Source organism: Puma concolor, chromosome D1 (genome assembly GCF_028749965.1).
Source record: "Puma concolor isolate L17-30 chromosome D1, mPumCon1.1.hap2, whole genome shotgun sequence".
NCBI lineage: Eukaryota > Metazoa > Chordata > Mammalia > Carnivora > Felidae > Puma > Puma concolor.
Window position 1 is genome coordinate 50,948,513 of NC_141676.1, and position 25,957 is coordinate 50,974,469.

Below are 25,957 nucleotides of genomic sequence, written 5' to 3' on the forward strand. Positions count from 1 at the left end.
TCATTTTTCAGAACTGGTCTGGGCTGTGAACTTGGATGAGCCCCCAGGTACTAGTTTTCAGTGACCTTTGAGCACTGTGGCAGAGCATGGAGGACAGACAGTTGGCCTAGGAAGCCACTGCGTCACCTGGGACCATGCTTGGTTAAATCAGGTGGGTGATCCAGCCAGGAGATGCTCTTTCCTGTCCAATAAGAGCAAAAGAAAGCACCTTCCTAGCTCTAGGACTGGCAGTATACACACTCCAGAAACTACACCCAGGAAGGAAGGCGTGTTGAAGAATGGAGGCATAGTTGACCTTTAGAAGAGATGGCCTAGAAGAACCACACTCTCTGTACCTTCTAGGACTTGGGTGATCAATGACTCATGGTACAAACTAAGACACTTTGGGGAAAGGGGACTTTAATTATAATTATGCCAGCACAATAGGTGTAAACCAGGACCATCCTGGATGTATTTAAAAGACTTGTTTTTAACCTAACGACTAAACAAAAACCTCTTCCCTTTTTAGTAAGAACCTGTATTGTTGTTTTCCACAGAGGCAGAGCCAAGGAGGTATAGGCCATGATTGAGGCAGGAAATTATCTTAGCCACATAAAAACTCCAAATCTAGGGTAAAAAATAAACCAACCCTATTTTTGTTCCCAAGGGCCGGGCCCTCAGGGCGACACTCGGGAACCAAACAGCCCATTCTTGCAGAGGACTGTGCTAACCTAAGTAACTTCTATCCTTAACTATTCTTCCAGCCTTTCCCAGCCTGTGTGTGTATGTGTGTGGTTCTCACCATCCTTAAATTTGAAGAGCACAGCCAGAGACAGGACAGCCTCAACCCACATGATAGTGTTTCCAACCAAGCCATGATGCCTTCCCACCCACCCCCGAGGCTCTTAGGACAGAAGGAAATGAATGGTGTAGGAAAAAACTTTAGGTAAGAAAGGTTTTTTTTCTCCTTTTCTACAAAGAAAAAAATGCACAGTCATGTTGAAACAGTTCAAGTTTAATTTGTTGATATATGGTCTGTACTTAGACAAACACTAAGTTCTACAACATATATAATGTCAACATGGGAAAATACCAACTTTGTCATTGCACATACCAGTAAATAAATACATTTGCTCAAGAATACCAAAGAGTTTATTCAAAAAGTCACTTAATAAAAGCACAGTTTTGCAAGTTTGTCTAAAACTCCAGATAATTTTGAACAAAAATGTCTGACCACTCCAGAATAGGAAAAGACAATCTTGTGCAAACAGACATACACATTCTAGGCATTATGAAAACTGGCTAAATGTATATTCCCAGCAAGAGAAGTGCCACCCATCCTGACCAAGTCCTCTTTGTAACTCTGGCCTTCATGAGGCCCTTTCTAAGCCCCTCAGAATTACTCTCTAGGAAACTCTGGATCTTGGCCTTATCTATAGCTCTGCCTGGACCTTGATGGGGGGAAAAGGAGAGGGACAGGAAAACAGAAGAGAAGAAAGGAAAGAAAAAAGGCACAGTGATGAGCCAGAAAAGGTAGTGATGAAAGCAGGGATCAACTTTAATTCACCCTCTTACTGAAGGCTTGGACAGTCCAACCTCCTCAGCTGTAGATGAGAAAACCACCTAGAAAAACGTGCTTTGCTCAGAATCACCTAGCTACTAAGTGCAATAGTGCTCTCTATAAGACCAACTTGCCTCTCAACTTGGGTCAGAAAATTAAACCTATCCCCAGTACACTTCTGGGGTATTGCTTCTCCCTCCCCCTAATCCTGAGATGACAGAATTGCAAACTGGAGGTACAGAAGGACAGATAACCAGTAAACTCAAAACAAGAGCCCATCCTGTTCCTGGGGGCTGCTATAGTTCAGTGCTGGGCACAAGATCGCAGACTCCTTAAACTATCTGGATAAGTGTGCTCTGAGGACCACCTGGTATCCTGAGGTCACAGGTATAGCTTAGCAAAGAATTCTAGAAAGGGAAGGCCAGTGTTAGCACAGTAAGGGAAAAGCAGGGACTCCAGATAGGAAATGTCATTTGTGCTTGCATAACAGAGCCATGGTCCTGGCTTACTGCAGACCCCACTGTGAGGAAGCATGTACTTACTAGGTTTGAAGTCCTCACTGCTGCTTATTAAATTTAGAACTGCCTCTAAATGTAAACTGGCAGAGCATTTATCTGTAAGTATTTCCAGACCCAAGACAAGCTTCTGCTTCTATAATTTTGCTGCCCTTTTTTGTCACTGAAGGATGCAGGCTCCGAAGGTCCTCTTCTAGCTTGTGATTATTACACTTGCTCGCTTCCAGTGCCTGTCCTCAGCATGAGTCTGGACCTTACCTGCTCCTCCTAAACTAGTGTCGTGATTTTTAAGGCACATTCACTAGAGTATGTTCAGATTCATCCAAAAGCATGCATATTTCTTCAGGTAATGCAAAATGGAACTGAAACTAAAGTTTCTTGGATGGTATCCTCCCAGTCAGAACCCCTGGGAGAAGGAGCTGCTACTTTCCCAGGTCTACTTTCTGATCAAAGAGCATGAAATGAAAAAAAAAAAAAATCCACAGGTGATAACATCCTTATTCCTTTCCTACTCAGAACTATGATCGTAGTAAGAAACCTCAGTTGGTGATTTGCAGATTGCCCTTTTCCCCAGTTACACACAGAGACACAGACACACACAGACAGACACAGAGCACCTTGGAGCCAGAAGGAAAGAAAAGCTAGATTTGGAGAAGAGTGGGGAAGTGAACATCACTGCTCTGTAGAAGAGCTGTTTGGGGTAAGAGGGAGTAGAGTTTTGGGGTGTGGCCCCAGGAGCAGTACAGAGGAGCTGCCGAAGGTCCCAGCTGCCCACCACCCTCAGGGCCTGCTCATTTCATCATCCAGTCACCAGGTGCATAGAGGGTATGAAGGGCAAGAGCTGTTCCCGTGGGAGATGCTGAGCCCAGATGGTTTCCAGGGGCCCTGGCAGCTTTTTGAGTCTTTGGGCCCATGGAGAGGCCAGTGGACAGGGAAACCCAGCATCACCAGGAGTGGGGCCTTAAGAAAAGACCTTGTGAGGCTGGAGCTCAAGCACCCCTCACCCACTGCTCACCAGAGCTTTTTTTCCCCAGGCCCGGGCCACACCAAGTTCCTGACCCCACCAGACTATCCAACCACCCTGCTCTCCTGCACATTTGCCACTGGGCTTCTACCTTTTCCACATGGCCACCTGGATTCCCCCCTCCCTAGGATCTAAAACAGCTCATTCTACTTTAAAATCAGAGATGCCGCTTGACCCAGACTTGGGAGATCTAGTTTTCATCATCCCAACTGTCAGCAGGTCTCTTCCCAAAGTGAGGAGAAGAGCCAAACTAGAACTACGGAAAGGAGGAGGGCCCCACGGTACCTCATCAAGAAGTGGATCAGCCCTGGTAAAAGTCTCGTGCCCTCAAGAGTGGTCTGGAAACTAGACCAGTGGAAGGGCCTCACACATATTCACACTAGAACAGGTGTCCCTTGCTATGAGCACTCAATGTAGGAAGTCCTAGATTAGAAGGAAATAAGAACTCAGTACCTTCCACTTAGGTCAGAACAACTCCCCCTCACTACAGAACCTCACTAGAGTAGTTAGGACTTATTTTAAAAAAATTTCTACACCACCTTTCCAAGCACACCTACTCTGAAGGGAGAAGCTATTCCTCCTTGCTTCCCCTTGACTTCTGACCACCATCTGGGCGAGTAGCCGGGGGAGGGGGGGGGGTGGTGGTAAATGACAAAACAGGTAAGGGCTTGGCTTAGCGTTTCCAAGTCTTCAGGGTAGATGGTGCCATCCCAAGAGGAGGAGGATGGAGGGGGGAGATCAGGCCCAGCCCTGGAACACTCACACCCCACCCATCACACCCGAATAGAGAAAGGGGCAGCAGCCTTGCTAAGGCCTGCCCCCTGAGCCAAACCCAAGCCAGTCTCAGAGTGATACCCAAAAAGCCAGCTTTCAGTCTCTGTAACCAGACAAAAGGGTGAGGGTATGCAGACTGGGTCCCAGGAAGGCCAGAGAACCAGTTTCTTGGGGGATGGTAGGAAAAAAGAAATCAAGGGAGCTGAACTTTGCCACTAACCAGCCAGGTGACCCAGTGCAAGTCCCATTCCTGTTATGATTCACCTAAAGTACTACTAGTTCATCACTAAAGGCCCTGCCATCTCAGCTCTCGTGGTTCTAAAATACTCCCTGCTTTCTTCACCCTGCCCCACTCCCACCCAGGAAGAACCACACCTTGACTGACCATAGGAGGAGCTGAAGCACAGGCAAGAGCACTGAGCTGGAATTTCTTCCCGGAACATGCCAGGGTTCAGGAGTAGTGCTCTGCCCACTAGAGTCCCAGGCCCGCCTACCTGTGTGCACTCAGGCTGACAATCTGGTCCCCGTCCACATTTACTGGGGATAGTGCAGGAACTGCTCAGTAGAAAGCTCCTCTGGCAGTTGACAGGACTCCCAAGACAGCCCTGGTCCAGGGAGCCTTTCCGTGTACCTCTTACACGTGGACCTGTGTCCTACAGGCCCCATCCTCTAAGACATCTGGCCTGGAGGCCCAGCTTCCTACTGCCTGTCTCTGTGCACATGGAGAAAACCTCCCACAGCCAGGCCCCTACAGTCCTGACAAGGTCCTGCCACTCACCTTTCCCAAACCCCTATAACTCCTCCCAGCCTGGCTGAGGCCTTCTGAAGCCAGAGGACTTTCTGTAGTTAGCAAAGGACTTGGTAGCCGATCCTTGCCCTTCTGTGTAAAGTTGATGTACCCAACACACACAAACACTGTGCCCTTCACTAATGGGGGACCCGTCGTCCCCTGACTCCTAGGCTGAGGGGATGGCTGGGCCACAGGAGCCCTGCATTGTGCTTCCTCTCCCTCTACACGTCTTCCTACCTTCCAGCTGAAGAGGCCGCCCAGCTTGGCAAACATGATTGCAGCAGGATACTAACCCAAGAGTTGGGAGTGTGTGTGTGTGCGGCCCTTGGGGCACAGGAAGAATTCATTCTGGTCCATTCACACACACCTCCCCCATCTAGTCCTCTGTCTCAGCAGTGGAGGCGGGTCTGAGCTGGCTGGGCCAGGGAGCCACCGAGAACAGAAGGTTCATCTGGCAGGAGGCCTATGTACAGAGGGTAGGCAGGGCTGTCTCTGCAGGCAGCTCCACTCCAGGCTGGGCAACCCCAACGGGCACAAGGAGGCCCTCTACTCGCAGGCCAGCTTGCTGTCGAAGCTGGACAGGGCGATGGCGAAGGCCTGCAGCGCACACAGTGGGTAGTTGTAATCCATGGTGAACACATCCTCTGCTACACGGCCAAACTGCATCACAATGTAGTCCGCTGGAGGCAGGCACAAGTGTGCACAGAGAGAGAGAGAGGACAGGGCAGGGATAGTAGAGATGAGGAAGCGGGAAGAGAAGGAAGCCGAGATGCCAAGGGAAATCCCAAAGGAGGTAAAACACAGACCAATGGGGAGAAGTGGTGGGAAAGAGGGAGCAGATGACACAAGGAGAAAGACGTATAAACACCAGAAGACAGAAGAGAAAAAGTCCATTCAGAGGGTGTTTCCGCACCTGAGACTGCTGACTAGGGTTAGGGCTCCAAAGAAGGTTCTTCCAAAGGCCTCCCCGTCATTATGGTTAGAGAGCTCTTGACATCTGACCTAAGCCGTATGACCCACGTCCTTAAGCTCTGGCCTGTAAAGGCTGGGCTGGGTGAGTGAATCCTGAGCTACAGGCCATGGCTACCACGTGGATGATAATGAGTAAGGGCAGAAACACTCACGGTCATTGCCATGGATGATCTGGAAGTTCTTCACAGAGGCCTGTGTGACGCGCCCGTGGAAGTTGAGTACGTAGGACTGTGTGTCGTCATTCCAGACAGGCGTCTTGTTTTGCAGCTCAATGATACTCTCCGTGTTCTTATTCTGCCAGCGTGCTAGCAGCGTCTCATGCTCCTGGGAAGGCAGCCTCCCCTGAGCCAGGCCCAGCCCTGTGCTGCCGCACCACAACCACCCTGAAGAGGGATGTGCCCTGGGGGCGGGGTTCTTAGATTTCCCTAGACCTCCACGGCTTCTTACAGTGTGTCTCCTCCACAGACACAAGCCAGCTACAGTTCTGTCCACAGAAGTGCATGCAGAGGCTGGGATGATGGGGAAGGGGTGGGCAGAGACTCACGTTTCGGGGCCGGATGGAGACTCTCTCATGAACCATGTTCATGCCTGGGACAATCACGCTCATCTTCCGTGGCCCCTTGAAACCTAAGACGTTTGTCTCCTGGGAAACAAACACAGAGCGAGAACTCAACACTGGAGAGGACTCTACTTACCTCACGGAGAGATGGCAGGGGCGTGGGGAGAGGGAATAAAGATGATGAGCTCGTTTCCAGCCTCTCCACTTGAATGTCTAACAGGCATCTCTAAACTTGACACATGCAGAACCAAGCTCCCCAATCTCCACTCTGCCTAAACCAGCAACACCTACAGTCTCTCACTTAATTCTTCCATTTGTTCATTCTTGACTCCTCTCTTTCACTCACAACCCACTTCTAATCCATCAGCAAATGCTGTCAACTCGACCTTCAAATTATATCCAGAACTCAACCACTTTCTACCAGCATCACGTCTCACCAAGATGACAGTAATAACCTTTATCTGGATTCCTTGTTTCCAACCTTCCCTGCCCCCCATCTTTTGACACAGCAGCAAGCAGTCAAGTCCCATGCTTTGCCTCCACTGTTCATTCACATTAAAAGCTGAAGGCCTTACCCTGACCACAAGGCCTCACATGGTATGGCCCCATCACTTTCCTCTCCACACCATTTGCTCTCCTCTGCACTCACTCTGCCCTCCTTGCTATTCCCCATACATGCCAGTCACTCAGGACATTAGCACTGGCTGTGTTCTCCCCTACACCTACATGGCTGGCTCCAACTTCCTTCCGGGCTTTACCCAAGTGCTACCTCAGGGAGACCCTCCCTACCATCCTTCCTAAAAGCTTACACACACCTAATATTTCATATCCCTCTTCCCTGCTTTGTTGTTTCCTCTTCACATTCATCAGGAACATTATTTATTTTGTTTATATGTTTTATAGCTTGTCTCCCCTACCAGAGGTTTAAGGTATAAATTTACATCTCTCTTCTTCACTATTGTATCTTCAGTGCCTCAAACAGTACCTGCAACCCACAGCTGGGGCTCAGAAAGCATTTGGAGTTTTGGGCTGCCTCCCCAAAGGTGACCAGCAGGTGGCAGCACAGGATCATACAAAACAGCTACAGAGCTTCCAGACTGGCCGCCTTAGAAGTATCCATGCCCAGGTTAATGGAGGTACCAATTCCCCATTTTAAAATGGAGACAAACCCCCTGTATTTATATTCCAGTTTGGTCATTTAGAATCTATAGGACACTGGCAAGTGACCCAACCTCTGAGCTTCAGTTTCATCTATATGATAAAAGATAGAAGACTGAGCTCTTAGGTTGTACATTCAGTGAGATGATTATGCAAAGGGCCTTGTAGTCCATGAGGGCCTACATACCAAAGGGAGGACATGAGGGATGACCCAGGCCTCCTGTCTCCTTTCCCAGAGGCTCCCAGGCTGGGCTATATAGAGCTCACCTGGTTCCCAAGGCTCCCTGGCCAGATGGCCATCTGTGGTCTGAGCTCTGAAGACAGGGGCCACTCCAACAGAGAGCAGCCCAACTCTGTACAGTCTTGTCTACTCACAAAGCGAGATGGGAAAGCCCACAGGTTGGGTAAGTCCTCCGTGTCATGTCTAACTTGGAGACTAGAGACCAGGAATGCAGGACTCACATAGCACACGGCTGCCAACTCCTGACGCAAGGCTCCACTTTCCAAAGTAGAGGATGATGCCTTCTGAGGGTTGACTCCATTGTCATAAACAGTGAACTTAGTGCCCATGAGGTTAGACCTGAAGGACAGGCAATCGATAAAGGATCATGCACCTTCTGCCCTAAGGCAGGGAAAAGCTCAGTCTGTCCCATGAGGAGCCTGCAGAACATACTGGATTGAGCCAGGAACAGACCTGGGTGGGGGGGACCCCGCTCACTGAATCCCCATGTTTGATCGTGGGCACAAGGCCTGGATTTGCTCTGAAGAGAATCAAAGGGCATCTTAGTTCAGTGAGGGAAATTCCAGGAGGTAAATCTGGGATCCACAAGTTTCCCTCAAGGAACAGGAGTGCTCCTCTCATGGGAGGTGAGCAAGCACAACGGCATGTGGCAAGACTGTAAAGGGGACTCAACATCCTGTAGAGAGTGGATATCACAGATGAACTCCTCTGTCCCATCCAGCCCATGGTGTTGGTCCAGCCCCATCTCCAGCATTACCTCCTCATCTCTAAGCTTGACTTCTGTTTCCCCGATCTGGCACTCTGCTCCTCAGCAAACATTCCCCAAGAACTAGCTCAGAGCCCTTCTCCGATCCCAAGGTTGCATTCTCTTCCCTCAAGGGCTCTAGCACAGACCATGGGGCCACAGCAGCTCTTCCATGGTGGCCTACATCTTCAATGACTTCCTGAGATTTTGATCCACCACTCTTGGCAGACCTGTGCCCCACTCGCCTGGGAGCAGCTTAGGGTAGGGTGCGCAAGGTCCATCCCCAAGTCTGGCTCTAGACTGGCACAGACCTGGGCCTGTGGTTAGAGCTGATGGACAGACGGAATTCCATGAGCAGATCTGACCCCTAACCTAGAGCTCCTTCAGGGACAAGACATGCTCTGTCCAGGGTCTGGCCCTGCCCCTCCCTCCCACCCCTGCCTGCTTCCCAGGGGAGCGCTAGTACCGCAGTTTCCCGATGTAGCTGTCCCCTCCTCGAGACAAGTCTGTTGGGTCCACAGAGATGAGGTAATTGGAAGTTTTACTCTTCTTTCTCTTCCTTCCCGCCAAGAGGAACACCTTGGGGAATGGAGCAAAGTCACGTTCCAGGCCCAGCCTCTGGTCACAATTACGGGTGCCCCTCACACACACGACTCTCCCTTGCGTCAGCTCCTGAACATATGTGTGTGCACGCACACATGTGCACCAGCAGACACAAAGGTACGCACCGACCAGGTACGGAGGCTTCTGTCCCTTTGGGGGAACTGAAAGGTCAGTGTTGGATCTGAGGCTTCCGGTCACATCCCAGCCCCGGGACCTCAGGCCATCCCCCGGCAGAACTGCAGGTGCAGGCCAACCTCACCTTCTTCCCATCCTCGCGGTCCAGGTGCAGGAAGTAGGTGGGGTACATCCCCCGGTCCATCCCCTTCTTGTCCCGCGTGATGCGGCACTTGATGGTGATACCTTGGGGGGCCGGCCTCAGTGCAAACTCCTCAAGATCCTGGACCTCAACATCCCCCGAGGGTTCTGGGGCTGTTGGGCTGGGGGCCGAGGCTGCCTCCTACCGGGGAGAGAGTAGGAGCCTGATGCCCCAGAGATCTGGAGCAGGTGCAGTTGGCAGTCTGGGATCCAAAGCTGCCCTCTGGGGTGGTGGTGGTGGGAACTGGGGCAAGGTCCTTGGGACATGGGCCTGGCCATGCTGGCCCTGGGGTCAGCAGCCAGCACCTCAGCCCTTCTCCCACCTCAGTTGTCCCTGGGGGTGGAGACGGAGGATGTGGGCAGGTTCTCAGGGCCATCCTGTCCAACTCGAGCCCTCCCCCTCCGCCCCCCGCTCCTGGCCTGACTGGGGAGGAGGCAGGATAGGACAGAAGAGCCCTGGCCCAGAGAAGCTCCTGGTGGGCACCTAGGCCTAGTCCCAGGAGAGCCAACTATCATTTCTTCACACCCATTCCCCTGCAGCCCGGATGATCACCCTCCGAAGACTGCCGTCCACACCCCTGCTGGGCAGGAGAGCGCCTCACCCTGACAGACTTCCTGCTGGTAGCAGAGCTGGGGCGGGTGTTGCTGTTTAGCTGGGAAGAACTGGAGCTATTCTCATCCTCATCCTCCTCTTCTTCTTCAAAGCTCATGCTGCTAGAGACACCTGGGCCAGGCAGGGGAGCAGGCAAGGCCGAGGGGTCACATATACACCCCTGGACAAACACCTGTTCAGAAGCACTGAGCCACCCGTACACGTACAGCCATATGTACACACGTGGGTACACACACACACCCAAATATACGCAAGGACACATTCTCTCAAGCGCACGCGTGAGCTGGGGATGCTCACAGTCAGTGTGTGACCCCGCCCCAGCTTTAGCTCAGTCCCCCCATGAGTTTCCCCCAAACCCCCAGTCACAGTGCCCAACTCCTGGGTAGTGAGGCCTGAGCAGAGCTGACCCTGTGCAAGGGGTCTTCATGACCACCAGAGGCCTCAGCTGGCACAGGCAATGGCATCTGCTTGGGGGAGGCCCAGTTCCTCACCCAGCCTGATGTGCAGGGGCTGCCGACTCCCCTCCCAGCCTGTCTGCGGCCTTCTGTCTACGCATCGCTCCCCACCTGGAATGCTGTCCCCAGCCTCACGCTGCCTCAGTGGCCCTTTCTCCAGGAAGCCGGCCCTGATCTGACTTATTGGAGCATGTGGCACTGCCAGGCTTCCCTCTACCACCGTGTGCCAGGGACTCCCTCAGGCAGGGCTCACGGAGGTGCAACTCTGGGCAGCAGGTTTCCCGGGAGGATGTGCCCTGCCTCTCGGCATTCTGGCTCTGCTCCCCGAGCTGAGCAGGTACAGGGGAAACATTGTGCAAAAGGAGCTTTTTCAAAGGAACCAAAGGGAAAGGAAATCTGTCTCCAAACCCGGACCTCCCTGGGGACAGGAGATGGAAGTAGGGAGAGAGGGCTGGGCTGTGGACAGGTTGCTCACTCCAGTTCACATCTATTTCCCTTAACTTGGCCTTATCAGGGGCCCCTACACCCAAGTTTCTCATTGGTGTCCAACTGTGCTCCCCTACCAGGGCCTAGAAGGGACCGCAACAGACACAGGAGGACCATGCTCCTCCAGAAGGGTACATCTATGAACCTGGGACTGAGCTTCCGGGGTGTCACTGAAACCCCACAGGGCTCACCCTTCCTCTGCATCGTGGCACGGAGGTCCTGCCCGCTGGGCTGTGCGCCCCCACCAGCTGCCGTCTCCCCTGCATCCTGGGCGTGGTCTGACTGGCCCACAGTCAGGATCTGCACCGGGCCTCGGGCCTCACACTTGTCTTCTGCCAGTGCTGCTGGCCCGCTGGTGCCTGCAGGCCACGGACACTCCTGAGTTCCGTGGGGATTCGGGGGGAGGGAGAATCTGGATTCTCAGACATCCTTAAAGTGGGTGAGGGACGAGTGGGGAGACTCCCTGCAAAACTTTATTTGCAAAACTGATCTTTAAAAAAAACTAATGATTGCTGCCAGCCTGTTAATTAATGATCGGTAAGCTACGAAGGGACATGGACTTCGTTTCTTCTGCTGTTCCCCCAAGTTAGCTGCCGAGGGTTGGTTTGAAATGCTTCACATCCCTATGGAAAAACAGCCATCTACAAAACCAACTGCACAGTGAAAAGGACAAGATGGAGAACAAAGATCAATGGTGACCAGACCCAAGGCCACCACTCGTTCACACGTGACCAGCTCCTGGTTACCAGTGCTGATCTCTCTCTCTCCAACACAGACACACCCATGCTGCTCGCTCGCTCGCTCACGCGCTCTCTCTCTCTCTCTCTCTCTCACACACACACACACACACGGTAACTCATAGACATCATTCGAAACATATGGGGCCTCCTGAAAAAGGTGGGGTTTGGCATACACTTGCTTTCCCACATGGAAGATCTCCCGTCCCACATCACCCAGCCCCAGGTGCCCAAGTAACAGAAGGCCTGGCCCACACAGGTGGCAGCTGCCCTGCCTGGTTGGGCTGTGCTCCAAATGCTGCTGTCAGCTCCAGAAGCCTAGGAACCCGGACATACCACTGTCCAACCATGGCCCACAGGCCTGGCAATCACTGGCCCCTGCCCAAGGGTTGAGGACACAGAGTGTCTAGCCAGCAGAGACAGGACTCGTGGCAGGAGCCACTATAAAACTGTCCTCGATCTCTGGGGATCTTTTCTGGAGAGAGAGGAGCACAGAGAACAGACTGGTTTGTGGGCCCGGAGGCTGGAGTCAGGACTCGAGCAGAGAGTGGAGGAAGCCCACAGGGCAACCATGAGCGCTGCACAAGGATGGGCAGGCGGCCCGGGAGGCTGTGACACCTGCTGCAGGGAGCGTCCTGGGGCAGGACACAGGCAGCTGGCCAGGCAGGCACTCAGGCCGGGTGGGGGAGGGACTTCCCAGGCCTAACCCAGCCGAGATGCACGTCACTTCTGGCAGCAGGCAGAGCTTGCCCACACCCACAGGCCGGCGCAGGAACCCCATGAGCTAGACGAAGCCTGTGAGCCAGCTGGGTGGGGGCCTGAGTGCCATTCCGGGCCTTCGTGGAGGCCTCCCGCCCTGTCCCTTACCTCCAAGTCTGGAGGAGAAGCCTCCCCCCAACCCTCCAGTGGGAGCCAGGCCTCCTGAGGAGGGCTGTAGTGGAGGCAAGCCAACCTTTGTGCTTCCCCTTCTTCTCCTTCCTAGAGGCCCCGCCCTGGCCTCCTGCTGCTGCGGCTGCCTTGGTTCTCTTGGCTGAGGCTGGTGCTGTTGGGCGGGCAGCTCCCAGCTGTGCACTGGTAACTGGGTCGGCCTCTTGAACTGCTCAGGAGAGAGCCAGAGAGAGAGCAATGGGTGAGATCTAGGTGAGAGCAGAGGTCCAAGTGGAACTCACTTCTCAGCACAACATTTCCCAGGGCTGCGCCACCACCTGAGCCTCACCGGGGCCTCTGAACCACCCATCTTGACAAGGCACAGGGGCCCAGGGCAGGCTGGGCCGGAAGGAGGTGGCACCCCCACTCCAGTGTGATAAAGTCACAGCAAGCTGGCCCACACCATGATCCATCAAGAAGCACTGCAGTCAGTCTCTGGGCCAGCAAACATTCTGAGCCTGGGCAGGGGAAGGGAGAAGATCTGGGAGAATGTGGGTCACTGAAAATGGTGAAGACAGAAAAGGCTGCATCTCCTAGAAGAGCCCAGAACTAGCAGGACAAGCACGGCGGGGAGCCTGCGCTGGCCCTCACAGGACAAGTCCACAGGAGCCTGGATGCTGGAGCACCCGCAAGGCAGGAGAATAAATCTGGGACATGAAGAGTTGCACACACTGACAGAGAGGCCTCACAAGGATCACAGCTAGATGGCCTCCAAAGTCTCCACACATCAGGACCCCAACCTGCTCAAAGTCCCTGAATGACTTCTCAATGCTCATAACATGAAGATGACCAACATTCTCTTGTGAGTCTGGCCCCTCCAGCTCCCCTCCACTTGGCCTTGGCCTTAATCTCACACTCCTCACTTCTCAGGAGACCCAAGTCCCGGCCACACCAGGCTCTTTCAGTGCCTTGTGCACCTGGTCCTCCCTCTTGCCACAGAAGCCTTGCTCTAGCTGCCTGAACCGCCCTCACTATTGACTGTCCCCTAACTCCAACTGAACTCCCACTCAACCTGTGCCCTCCTCAGGGAGGCTTTCCCTGACCCCAGTCTGGGAGTAGGCTCTCTGCCATTCACTCCCGGAGCCTGGTTTCTTTCTGCAAAATACACCTGTGACTATCTGTTTAACTCTCTCTGCCCTCCAAGACCTTAAGGTTCATGTGTGAACAGAGACCACACCTGTTTTGTGCTTACCCAGGACCCTCAGCCTCTAATCCAGAGCCTAACATAAACCAAGCCCTCAAAATATATTTAGGAAACAAATATTTAACATGAACGAGCATGGCCAATAAATCAAAAACCACTTGCTGGGATAAACACTTCTGATTTACGTCAAACTCCCCAATCATCCTCTGGAAACGATCCCATTGTACTTAACACCAAGAGCCAGCAGAGGGCAGGGCGGAGACAGCTAGGGCTGCAGGTGGGGGTGGCAAGTACTCTAGGGCATCCCTAGCCCAGGCCAGCCAGTCACCTGTGCGGCCGCCTCCTGGGGCCCTGCCCGCTGCTCAGAGCTGGGCAAACACTGGCCCTCCCGGGCAGCAGGAGGCAGGCAGCCTGGTCTCGAGTCTCAGCAGGGAACAGCACTCAGCAGACTGGACTACCATGGAACACACCATGGCCGCTTCAATGTTTCAAAGCCCTGAGAAACAGAATTATCCTCACTTTGCAATGGGGGAAAACAGACCCAGAGAGGGGAAATGACTTGCTCACAGTCACAAGTGAGCAGGTGACCTATGGTGGTGCAACCAGAAGCTGTGTCTTGTCACATGGGAGGCACACTCCCTCCGGAAGGGCTGCCGTCCTTCTGCGAGCCTGGCCCTGCCCCGGGCACACAATCTGTACTCAAGAAAACAGCTGCTGAAACAGCTGCATGGCAGTGACTTACGAGACTCCCAAAGCCTCAAGATGCCTGAGCATATTCAGGGGCCCCGGGCTCCAGGCCCCTCCCTCGGCCCGCCTCCCTCCACCTGAACTGGGAGCCGCAACCAGCCTGAGCACACCCTGATGGGGTGAGCCCCTCGCCTGCGCAGGCAGGCAGAAAGTCCCTGAGGGGCTCCCCAAAACAAAGCCAGGGTATGAAGCCACAGCACGGGGGCCTGCGCAGGCTGACCCAAGGGCAGATACCTTGGTAGCTGGTGCTGCCACTGCTGCTGAGGTAGGACTCCACCAGGGGGGCCTGCTCCTCCGACTGCCGGGCCCGCCGGCTCCGGGGCCGCCCATCCGCATTGGCCTGCACCATCAGGGGTTCCTGACGCTTCTTCTTCTGCTTCTGCTCCAGCAGGGCCCGCTACAGAGGCACCGGACAGGCAGGGAAGTTGGCGGGCCCTGAGAGGGCAGCCTATCACTTCCGCCCAGAGGGCAGGCTCCCAACTGGGATCAAAGAGAAGGCCCTGCTCGTTCAGCTCAGTTCTAGAGGTTGCGATGGGATCCACAGCCCACTCCGGACCAAGGTACCTTGAGACTCAGGGTCCAGGAAAAGGAGGCAAAAGTGAGCCCGGGGAGTTGCCCTGGCAGGACCCCAGCACAGATGTCCAGGGTTCCACCTGCAGTGGTCCAGCTGCCTATCCCACAGAAGCCCTGGGTTCTGGGGCAATACTAATGCTGAGCTGGCAGAGAGGGCTTGCCTGTCTTCTGTGAGAGCCTCCTCCTCCCCAGAGCCACCCCAGGAAGGGAGACAATCCTCCCTCCCCACCCTTGGAGACTCAGGCCAAGACGGCAAATGCTGACCACGCCTCCACCTGGCCCCAGCCCCACTCACCTGCCGGTCAAGCTTCTGCTGCCTCAGGTTGCTGCCCTCATCATCTAAGACACTGCAGAGGGAGAGAGGGGCACTCAGGGCCTGCCTACCACATGCCAGGATGGAGCCCAGAGCCCACCCCCAGCACATCTGCATTCTTTAAACCCCTCCTGTCATGACTCCTGGGTACATAGGAGAGGGAGGAAGGGTGGAGCCACCCTCTGGAAATTGGCTCCAGACAAAAAGGTGTGAGCCATATTTTAGCCACTTTAGAGCTTTCTCCTGCTGGGATCCTTGCTGATTCAAGGAATTCCTAGTCAGCCTGGACCCAGTAAGTACAGGAGGAGACTTTCCCTTTGCGCCCATGAGCAGGAACATGCCTGAGATCCAGGAAACCTGTCCCAAGGCACCAGGCAGAAGCCGGGCCCAAGGCCGGGCTTCAGAGTCAGGCGCCCGTCCGTTCCAGGTGCCTCTCGGATCTCACCAGCTCTTCCCCTCTCTTTCCATCCTTTCTGGAGGAGGCTGGATCCTCTGGGGCAAACACCTTCCCCTTCTGTTCAAACTCCTGGCTCTCCGGGTGGCAGAATGGAGGTGCTAACACTGCCCACTCCCCTTCCCCACTTAAAGAGGGTTGAGGGTCCCCTCATTTGGGAGAGTGAAGCTAAAACACCAACCAGTCCCTCAGGGCAGGGCTGGGTGGGTGGGCATGTCAGCGCATAGCCCAGCAACCAGCCAATATGGCACCAATATGGCGCAGGGGGCACCAGGACATCAAATCCTTGAGTCCCTAAGGTCTTAGAACAGGTAGCATCACCTCACGTACACCAGACCTGCCTCGCGGGAAGGTAAGCATAATCAGCGAGCTCCAACCACTTAGCCTTCCTTCTCATCCAAGACACATACATGAGACCCAAGCCCAAATTCTATAAAAGCCAAGGTTAAGGGGTAAGACTGGAGCCTGAGGATCTGAACCCTGGGAATCCCCAGGCTGCCCTGGCCCAGTTATGCTGGAGCCTGCCCCTGAACCAGACCTGTGTGGGTACCTGCATAGGCTTGCCTGAGTGCATCAGGTCTGTGTGTGAAGCTCTAAGTGTATCTCATGCATGTGAACACACGGGGATGTGTGCAAATATAGGAGTACATCTACGTGGATAAGCACATACCTGGATATCAATGCATGTAAACACCTGCGTAAGAAGTGGGTGTGCTTGTGTGCAGGTGAGTACAGTGTGCATGTAACGGGGAAAGATGAGGTCAAGTCGCCCCACAGACAAGGTAAAGCCATTTCCACCTCCTCCTGACAACAGCAGTTCTTTCTAGCTAGACCAATCATTGACTTGAAAGGACCCTTCAGCTCAAACTACCTGTGCATCCATGTGCTGGGGCAGCCGGCCCGGGGGGAGAGGCAGGAAGTCCACGGATTACACAGCTCACTGCCCACCTCTGGCGTCACCCACACACCTCCCTGGCCACAACCTATAACGACTGCATGTTTTTAACTGGCAGCTGTCCTACCTACTGGAAGGCCTTTCCTGATACCCAGGGACTGCTGTACACTCAAGAGGAGCCCCAACTGTGATCTGGGGCCATGCACAGCCTTATTCACCAAAATCCTTGGCTGCCAGAGCACAAGAGAAAACACTACTAAACAGACATGCTCGAAGTCAAGGGCTCGGTCCACCTAAAATAGTCTAGAGCTGCATGTGGGACTCCCTGAAGGCATTGCCAGGGCCGAGGACAGGTTAGAAGCTCCTAAAAACGCAAGCTGTCTGGGACAGTGAGTGCCCCATCAGAGAAAACAGGCATGACGGGAGAGTGGCAGCAAGGGTCTTGAAGAAAGGATGACGGTACTAGAGTGAGCAAGATGCCTGGGGGCCCTGCCAGGTCTGAGAGGCTACATCTCTGCCACTGGTCTCTCCACCTAAGTCAGTGGTCTGACTGAATAACACCAAGGCAAAGCGTCTGCTCCCACAGACTTCAACAGGTCAGTCCACAAACACCACTGTCTACCCAGGGCTGCTGCACGAGCAATGCATATTCATTTATAACTTCCCGGATACAGATGGAGACTGCAGTCTGGACTCCATGTGGCACCTGGCTGACAGAAGCGACGGGGCCTGAAATCCACCCGTGCTCTGCTTGCCAAGCTCTGTGCCTGGGTGCACACGGGGCGGCCTGTGATCTCAGTCACGTGCCAGTGGCCTGGCTACAGGCGACCGTGTCACCTCTGCCAGACTGCCGGCTCCACCTCCTGCCAGCAGGAGAGGCAGTCTCATGGCTTGCTGGGATGATGCGAGTCGCTCGTACTTTCACAGGGCAGGGCAGAGGGCACTCATCTGGGTCATCCTGGCACTGGGCTTGCTGAGCAGGGCAATGAAGATGCCTCCCATGGTGCTGACACTAAAATCTAGGGTCATTTAGAAAAGGGGACATCCAGGGGCACCTGGGTGGCTCAGTCAGTTGAGAGTCCGACTTTGGCTCAGGTCATGATCTCACAGTTTGTGGGTTCGAGCCCTGCGTCGGGCTCTGTGCTGATAGCTCAGAGCCTGGAGCCTGTTTCAGATTCTGTGTCTCCCTCTCTCTCTGCCCCTCCCCTGTTCACACTCTGTCTCTGTCTCAAGAATAAACATTAAAAAAAAAAATTTTTTTTTAAAGAAAAGGGGACATCCATCTGAGGGTTAAGCTGACATTAGCAAAGCCACCTCCAGAACTGCTGGGTCACACTGGCAGCCGGATGGACAAAAGGTGGCTCCAGCCATGGTGGCCTTGCTGCCCAGTGCCTCTAATGTCCTTATTCGTGCAGGAGGGTACATTCCTACCCCAGGCTACTGTCCACTGCCACGGTCATTCTATAGTCACACCCAGGTAAGGAAGCTGCCTTCCTCTTCCTCTGGCCCCATCTCCTTTCCCTGATGGAGGAGAAAGATGAAGAGCTGCAGGCTTTAGCAACAGTGATAAGATTATAAGCAGAATGGACTTCACCACCGGAGATGGATGGATGAACAGAAAGATGGATGAACTAGGGGTAGGCTTCTGAAGAGATTCCAGAAACTCAGCCTGGAGGTGCCTAGAGAGCCATCCACCATGCCTGTTGGAGCAGCCGTGGGGGCGGGGGGGGGGGGGGGTACGTGCAGGCTGGGGGCGGCAGTTGGGAGAAGCAACTTGTGCCCGGTGAGTCACAACGTGCCTGGCTGAGCAAGACCCACCCAGGAGGGCTGGCAATTAAAGGACCTACATGGAGTGGCTCCGACAGCAGGCAGCAGCAGGTACAGTGAACAGGCTCCTGGCACAGCACTGTTTCTAGGAAAGCCGCAAAGGCACGAGGCGAACCACGGTCCCCCAGCAGGGATAGGCTTGCACTGCCTAACCGCAATGTATCCGGGGCACACGACACCCGTCCCTGGTGGATAACGGAATCCCCGCAAACTCCAGCTGCTGAGGAGCACAATGACAACAAGGATGGCTGTCTCCAGGGAGTCAAGGAAACCCCTCTCACCTCCTCAGCAGGGCCGGGCTCCACCCCTCCAGACAGCCCTGCCTCTCAGCTCCCGCTTCAGCACCTTCCTTTCTCACTGACACTGCCTCTGTCTGATGGGCACTACTCTAGGCAGCATTAAATGATAACCACAGAGGAGACAGTAATGGCTTTTTAACAACTCGGGCTCCAATTATGGAACCACTGCCAAGCCCAGGCTGCCAGCTGCAGCCCCGCCAGAAGCCTCGGACAGGAGACAGGACACTGATGGATGGGGCCTCCAGCTGACCCTGGTGTCTCCTTCATTATAGGCGTCTCCTGCTGGGGACGAGACCAGGGAGACCCAGGAAAGCACCATAAAATGGCTATGGGCACTGGGGCCTGACTTGGTAATCCAGAACTGCTGGGGAAATTACCCCAGAGTCAATCCCTCACCTCACCCTCGCTTCTAAAACAAGAGATGTAATGATGCTAATGCTCAGCCATGCAAATGAGGACCACGAGCCACACTGGCTCATGAGGGTCAGAGAAATCCAGGCTGCGGTGTCCATCAATCCATCCACTCTGCCCAGGACCAACAAGGTGGCCCCTTCACCTCCCAAGGAGAGCCCCTCCATACCCTCTTGCTTCCCTCCGAGATGCCCAACAGACATCTGGAGAGAAAACTGTGCTTGACAACAAATGAGAGCGAGGCACTTCTTCTCCCATGGGATGGAAGGGCCAGACAGGGACAACACATTTAGGAAGCCGGTTCCCTGCCTCTCATCTCAGACGCCACCCTACATGCTCAGCTGACCCACCAGAGCTGACCAGAGGCCTGGGGGTCAGGCTACCCAGGGACAGGCCCGTACCCCATGGCCAATTCACTCTCCCCTTTTACCCCCTCATTCCTTCCACTCAATCACAGTGGAAACTGCCCCTGTCGGACCCAGGGAATCAGGGAAATGGCCTACCAGAGTGGGAAAGACCACCCAGGGGGCCAGGCCACAACCCCTGTACCCAATGCCAGACTCCCCTACCCCCACCCCGGCACATTCAGATCTGTGGCTTTTGTTGCTTAGTGGCTGCTTGGAACATCATGGAAACAGTACGGCTGGGAACAGAGGGAGCCCCAGAAGGAAGAAGAGTCCCAGCCTCCCCGGATGGACCCTCTCCGTTCCAACCGCTGATTCCCAAACTTAGCAGGTGCGTTAAAACTGCTATGGGCACTACGGCCTGACTTGGTAATTCAGAACTGCTGGGGAAATTACCCCAGAGTCAATCCCTCACTGCACTCTCTCTTTTAAAACAAGAAACGTAGGTGATTCTAATGCTCAGCCATGCAAATGAGGACCATAAGCCACAGCTGGTGCTCTCTAAAGAACAAAAAAGAAATTGGAGAGTTGCTGGAAGTATGCAAATGCAACCTTATGTTCAGATGGGGGAAGAAATTATCGCCTGCAGATGAAGGAGTCTTATGTAGGCCCCAGGTTAAGATCACGGGACAGGCCAAGTGAGCAGCTACAAGACCCAGTGACCACCAGGAGCAAGCCCAGGCCACTGACAAGTCAGGGCACATGCCCCCAGACCTATCAGGGAAAACGGGAGGACAGCGCAGCCAGGCTTCCACATGGACTCGCAGGGACCAGTGATGGTCACCCATGGGCACGACGAAGCCACATGAATGGCATGCTTCTCCAGTAAGACAGATACTCAAAGATCTTTGCAACAATAGGGCATGCCATAGTCAGAAAAGGTTTCTAGCATCCTGCTTGCCCTGGTTGGCATGTTTACTGATGACCTAAAGACAAGGCAGGCCTCTCAGCAGACTTTAAATGACGCAAAGTAGAAGTGATACTAAACTGTTCATTAAGACAGTAGGGCTTCAGGGGCACCTGGGTGGCCCAGGTCACGATCTCACGGATCCTGGGGCTCTGTGCTGACAGCTCAGGCCCTGGAACCTGCTTCGGATTATGTCTCTCTCTCTCTCAAAAATAAACATTAAAAATTTTTTTTTTTCTTTTTAAAAAGACAGTAGGACTTCAGAAGACACTGGAGAGCTAACAGAGTCTAACTAACAGAAACCTAACAGGAGAAGGTCATGTCTCACATGTGGGTCCCCGAACCTAGGTCTTCCTGACACAGGCAGAATGGGAGAGACAGGGCTTGACATCAGCCTGATGAGACTTCAGGGTTCTGTTTACAGAGGTCTCAAGGTGACTAGTCAGTGAGCCAAAGCCATTCCCCGAGATGGTGAGGACTCAAGGTCAGCCACGGCCCCGGGCCAGTAAGTAACAGCCTCCCTCCACTGCTGTGGGACAGGCCACACCCTGCAGGCTGCAGGTGCCTCTAGGCCTGTGCTGGAGGAGGGCAGAGACCAATCTGAGTGTACCAACAGGATGCCTGCTCCCCAAGTCCACTCTTTCACCCCTGTGTTTCCTTCTCCTTCTGCCCTAAGCAACATCAGGAAGACTTCCCAGGGGGGTTTGGGCGGGGAGTGGAGAGAGATTCTGCTCCTCGCCCCTGCCGCCACAGGCGAAGCAGCAGGCCACAGCATCCAGGGCGCCCTGAGGCTCCCCACACAGGCAGAACTGAAAGAGTCAGGTCTTGCTTGGTCAGCGGCCATTCCACTCTCCAGAAAGCATAGTGAGAAAGTGGTGAGAGGACCCCAAAAAGAGCCAAGAGGAGGGAACACCCAGAGGCATGCTGAGGCTCACCCCAAGGAAGAACTTTCTACTGGTCATAGCCATCTGATGGCAGGCTACTGCACAGAGCATTCGCACCGAGGACTGGACAGCAAGGGCCCTTCCAGCCGAGCTTCTCATTCTCTAACCTAGGCCCACACTCTTCCAGAAGTATTCCTTTTTCTGAGAGGGGAGTACTACATCCCTCGGGTGTGCTGACAACCTGGGTGTGGAGCCAGGAAAGCCGGGAAGTCCTAAAAGCTATCTGGGGATGCCTCTTTGATTCAAAGTAGCAGGCATCTTGTCTATGCTGGCTCATGCCAGGCACACAGCCAAGAACCAGATGAGGTCCCTGCTCTCCAGGAGTTCAGGGCCTGGCTGGAGACACACCAGACAACGGCCGCACGACCATGCGGACAGAGCACTGAGGACAGGGGCTGGCCAGCACGCCCCACTCTGAATACTCCACCTGCAGCTCATCGAAGGCTGTGAAGTCAGGAATGAAGGGCATTTAATACTCAAGAACAACACAGACGGACAGAAAATGGCAGAAGTGGAAATTATTAGTAGTAATAACAGAAACATATCAAAAGGCAAAACGCTCTTCTAATTGTTCAACTTTATAAACTAAATGGCTCCCTTCTGAGTCAGAATGTGAGATTAATCCATAATCATTGTAAACTGAGCCACAATTACCCTTAAGAAGATTATCACCAACTGGCGTCGCTTAGAAGAAAATGAGCCAGGCCTAGGGAACGCAGGTGCAACCATCACAGAGGGAATAAAACCCCCACCAGGAGAGCTAATAAGAAATCGACCGGCTTCTCTCCCCCAAACCAAATAACACATTCCAGTTCTGACATGCTGTGACATCGGGGGGAAGCCTCATACCAAAGCGCGTGCACACGTGCCCATCCCCCTCATCTGCAAGTAAACTGCCTTGCCAGTCTCCTGCCCCAGTTTTCTGTGATCACACAGGCATGTGGCTTTAACTGCAATCAGCAGCCCAGTTAACGCAAGGAGGCAATTTGCATCTCCTCCTCTCAGCCCAGGCCTCCCCATTCTGAAAGTCTACACCCAAAGTCCAGTGCCGTCCCAGGCTCGGTGCACGCTCAGAAAGACCCCAACAAGGCACGAGAGATTCGGGCAACTTCTGACTGTAGCCTGCTCCCAGCTTGAGACCCACCCTCTTGGCCACACAGCAAAAAGGCTCTGTGCCTTTTTGGGTGACAAAGCAATGGGACAGCAAGCAGGCAGGGCCACAAGGGTGCCAAGCTGCTCCTCAGGGGTAGTCTGCCAGGGTGATAAGATTCTGTGCTCCAGGTGCAGTGTGCGGGCCCAAGAAGGGGATGGGGTGATGGAGTGGTTGGACCTGGGCTGGAATAAGTGCCAACTCACTCCTCGAAGGATGCCAGTGCCCTGGGGATTGCTGGAGGATAATGCCACTTCCCAGAGACAACCCCACTTCTCCAGGGCCCCCTTTCCTAGGGGCAGGATTAAGCCTCCCCTATTTGAGACAGACTTTCTCTAAGACCTATGCACTTACTCTATGCATTGCTTTGGTCTTTGGCTCCTGGGAGAGGCTTCCTTGAACCACGATCTGGCCCGGCCCCCAGTTGGCCAGACCCTAACCGCACCGTCGTGTCTGTAAGTGCTGTCCCTTCCCTCCCTCCGAAGTTAGTCTGTGGCCACCACCTGCCACCTGCTCCTCCATACTCGTACTCCCACAGCACTGGAGGCCACTCAGCCCACAGGCACTACCCCAGGCACCTCTGCTGGGTGGCTCGGAAAGGTTAATGATACTCCTTGTGGCTGCACCCCCTCAGTACAGGTGTGTCAAGAAAGCCAGGATGTTCCAGAAACTACCTGTGCCCCTAGCCTGGATGCCCAGTGTAGGGTAGCAGCTCTTCTGAGTCAGCAAAGCCCCAGTTTCCTGATAGAAATATCTCCCTGATATATGGGAGACTCTGAGGTGTGACTGCATTAGGTCTTCAGGAAATCCTAGGAGTGACTTGTGTATGTGTGCACGTGGGTATGTCGGTGGGAGGAGCACCCACAAATTCTAACTTGGGAAACCCTAAAGCCCCCAAAGGAGCTGAGATTAGAGATAACAGTTCTTAAGAGAAACCCTGAATCCCCAGGCCAGTTGACAGGTGCTTGTTTGCAGAAGGATCTGCTTTTAACAAGCCTCAGGCGGTTTCAGCTGGTTTCCATTTTGGATGCTGTCTGGACAGACTATAGAAGAGCTCGGTCAGAAGTATTTCCTATCAGTGACTGGACTCAGGTCCGTCCCTCCCCAAGAGCTGGCTGTTACAAGGCGGGTCCTGAGGGTCTGTTCCTACAACCCACGGGCCTGTGCACCTAAGCAGACACTAACATAGTGGACCCTAGCAGTCCAGCACCTATTTTACACACATGCCTCTCTGGGAGGCCTAGAGACAGCCCCGTAGCCCATGGCAACCAGGAGCCAATAGGTGGCCAAGGATCTGGCGCTGCCATGACGATGAGATCTATTCCAGTGGTAACGGAGAGAATGGAGTGCATGGGGGAAAGGCCTGCACCTGTGTGAAACCCCCCACACTCCTCCCCCACCCAGACCTCCACACAAGTAGCAAAACCCAGCTGTCCTTGGGACAGACCAGAGTCTGGGAACACAGGGTGGCTGTGCTTTCTGTGTTTTCATGAGTGTTCTTATGCATGTAAAGGCAGTTCTATGTATTGTGAGTTAGTGTGCGTCCAGGTATGGACCTGTTAACAAGTGGATTTCTGAGTCTCTGAAAGATAGGAGTAGAATCTGTGAGTGGGTAGCAGGTGTCAGGTATCGTCCCATACAGGATGTGTATGTGCACAGATAGTAGTACACCCGTGTGAGCCCAAGAATCAGTGTGGGGGGAGACGTACAGGGTGCATGTGTATATGAGCAGCCAGTGATCTTGGTTCAGAATAACTGTCTCCAGGAATTCATGCTTTGAGTGTGTGAACCGACCAGCAGGATCATCTTTGGCTGGATGCACTCACGGAAGGTGCATGCCTGCAGCTTGTACCGGGGGTCTGTCCACGGCTACACTGGCATGTGACCTGGTGCGCTGGGCCTAGGAGGGGGCTTAGAGCAGTGCGCTCCTTCCCCAGGCGGCCACATGGCGCTGCCGGACCCAACAAGGGCCCACACAGGCCCAGAGCTCTGGACCCTTTCAGCAACCCCGGCGGACGGGAGATGAAGCAGGGCAGCCAGGTTCAGTCCGCCCGGGGCCCAAAGTTGGGATAGGAAGGCCCAGCGCCTCCAGCCCGCGCCCGCAGTGTTGGATGGGATGGATATGGGAGCCCTGCGCCCCGGGTCGGGGTGGAGGGCACCCTCGCCCTCAGCGCTGGAGGGTAGTGGGCCGGGCCCGCGTCCCGGAGCCGAAGGGGAGGTGGGACGGGCTCCCGCGTACCTGTAGGGAATCCAGTCGGAATGCGGCTTGGAAGTCATGTCTCCCGGGGGCGGGGCGGCGGCTGCGGCTCTGGAAGCCGGGGCCCGCGGGGGCCAGCGCGGGGACCCTGCTCAGCTCCCGGGCCGCCCCGGGCCGCATCCTCCCGGGCCGGGGCGCTGGGCCCCTCCGAGGCCCGCGCTGCACGCCGGGGCCCCGGCCGCGGGCTCGGCGAGCGGCTGCCTGCGCGGCGCGACGGGCGAACCGGCGGAGTGCGCGGGGCCGCGGCGGGCGGACGGGCGTGCGCGCGCGTAGAGGCGAGAGAGGCCGGCCTCCACGGCCCGGCGCTGCTAAAGGGGCTCGGTCCCGCGCCGACCGCCGGAGTGCTGCGTGGCGGCCCGCCCCCTCCCCCCTCGCCCCGCCCCGCCCCCCGGCGGAGACCCCACCCCCGGGCCGGCGCTGGCGTTGCGAACGCCCCCGCCCCCGCGCCTTCCCGGGAGCCGCGGGGCTCCAGCTCCACACACGTGACCGCGCCCGCGCCCACCCGAGGCTAAGACCAAAGCCGCTGGGCGGGTCCCTAGACCTCCGAGCGTCAGTTTCTTCCTCTGTGAAGCCGAGATAATTCTAACTCCTACCTGCCTGCCTAGCATACCTATCTCCGCTAAGAGATGGGAACCGCTGCTCAGATCGGGGGTGGGAAGAGGGATGGGGGAGGGGAGGGGATCCTTCGGTGCCGGAAAGGATTGCAGTCTGGAACAGAAGAGGTCCCAGGGAACCCGCTGGTCCAAACTCTGGAGGCTGGCCTTCCCTTCTTGGCCCCTTCCACTTCCCCACCCTCCCCACCCCCTCACAGGTCCCCGGGGAACCTCTGGTTTTCTGTGAAGGAGCTGCTTCCTAGCAGCAGTAGTCTTTCCCCTCTAAGCTACAGCAGTCAAGGAGAACATAAACCGTCTATTGCATTCCCAGCCCTTATGAATTTATATTATTTAAGCTACACAACAGCCTTGAGAGGCAAGTGTTTTATTTCTATTTCTGGAGAATAAAGCCTCAATAGTGCTAAGATGCCCAAGGACAGAAAGCTACAAAGCGATGGAGCTGAAATAGAACCAGGGTCTCTGTCTTCCAAAGCTCTTTCTAGGGGCTACACTTAAAAGAAAGCAAAAACTTCTTAACAAAGGTCATCTTAAAGTCTCTGAGTGCTGAGAAAGTCTTGGCTGTGA

The 25,957-nt window shown here is 54.6% G+C and overlaps 1 protein-coding gene across 5 annotated transcripts in view; it reads right to left on the reverse strand.

The window, feature by feature from the left end:
• Positions 1–973: 973 nt before the first annotated feature.
• TUB (TUB bipartite transcription factor) overlaps positions 974–25,957 on the reverse strand; it is an 87,076-nt gene continuing 62,092 nt past the window's right edge. For 2 of the 5 annotated variants that reach the window (XM_025928468.2, XM_086678051.1), the window contains 11 exons: positions 15,214–15,265; positions 14,580–14,742; positions 12,480–12,623; positions 10,982–11,149; positions 9,839–9,960; positions 9,181–9,378; positions 8,785–8,897; positions 7,795–7,912; positions 6,160–6,258; positions 5,768–5,939; positions 974–5,323 (listed from right to left, as the gene is read on the reverse strand). In XM_025928468.2, the coding sequence (XP_025784253.1) occupies positions 5,190–5,323; positions 5,768–5,939; positions 6,160–6,258; positions 7,795–7,912; positions 8,785–8,897; positions 9,181–9,378; positions 9,839–9,960; positions 10,982–11,149; positions 12,480–12,623; positions 14,580–14,742; positions 15,214–15,265 (1,483 nt within the window). In that variant the 3' untranslated portion in view covers positions 974–5,189. Of the gene's footprint in view, positions 5,324–5,767; positions 5,940–6,159; positions 6,259–7,794; positions 7,913–8,784; positions 8,898–9,180; positions 9,379–9,838; positions 9,961–10,981; positions 11,150–12,479; positions 12,624–14,579; positions 14,743–15,213; positions 15,266–24,761; positions 25,098–25,957 lie in introns of those variants that run through there. The other 3 variants (XM_086678054.1, XM_086678053.1, XM_086678052.1) reach the window with 2 other exon arrangements.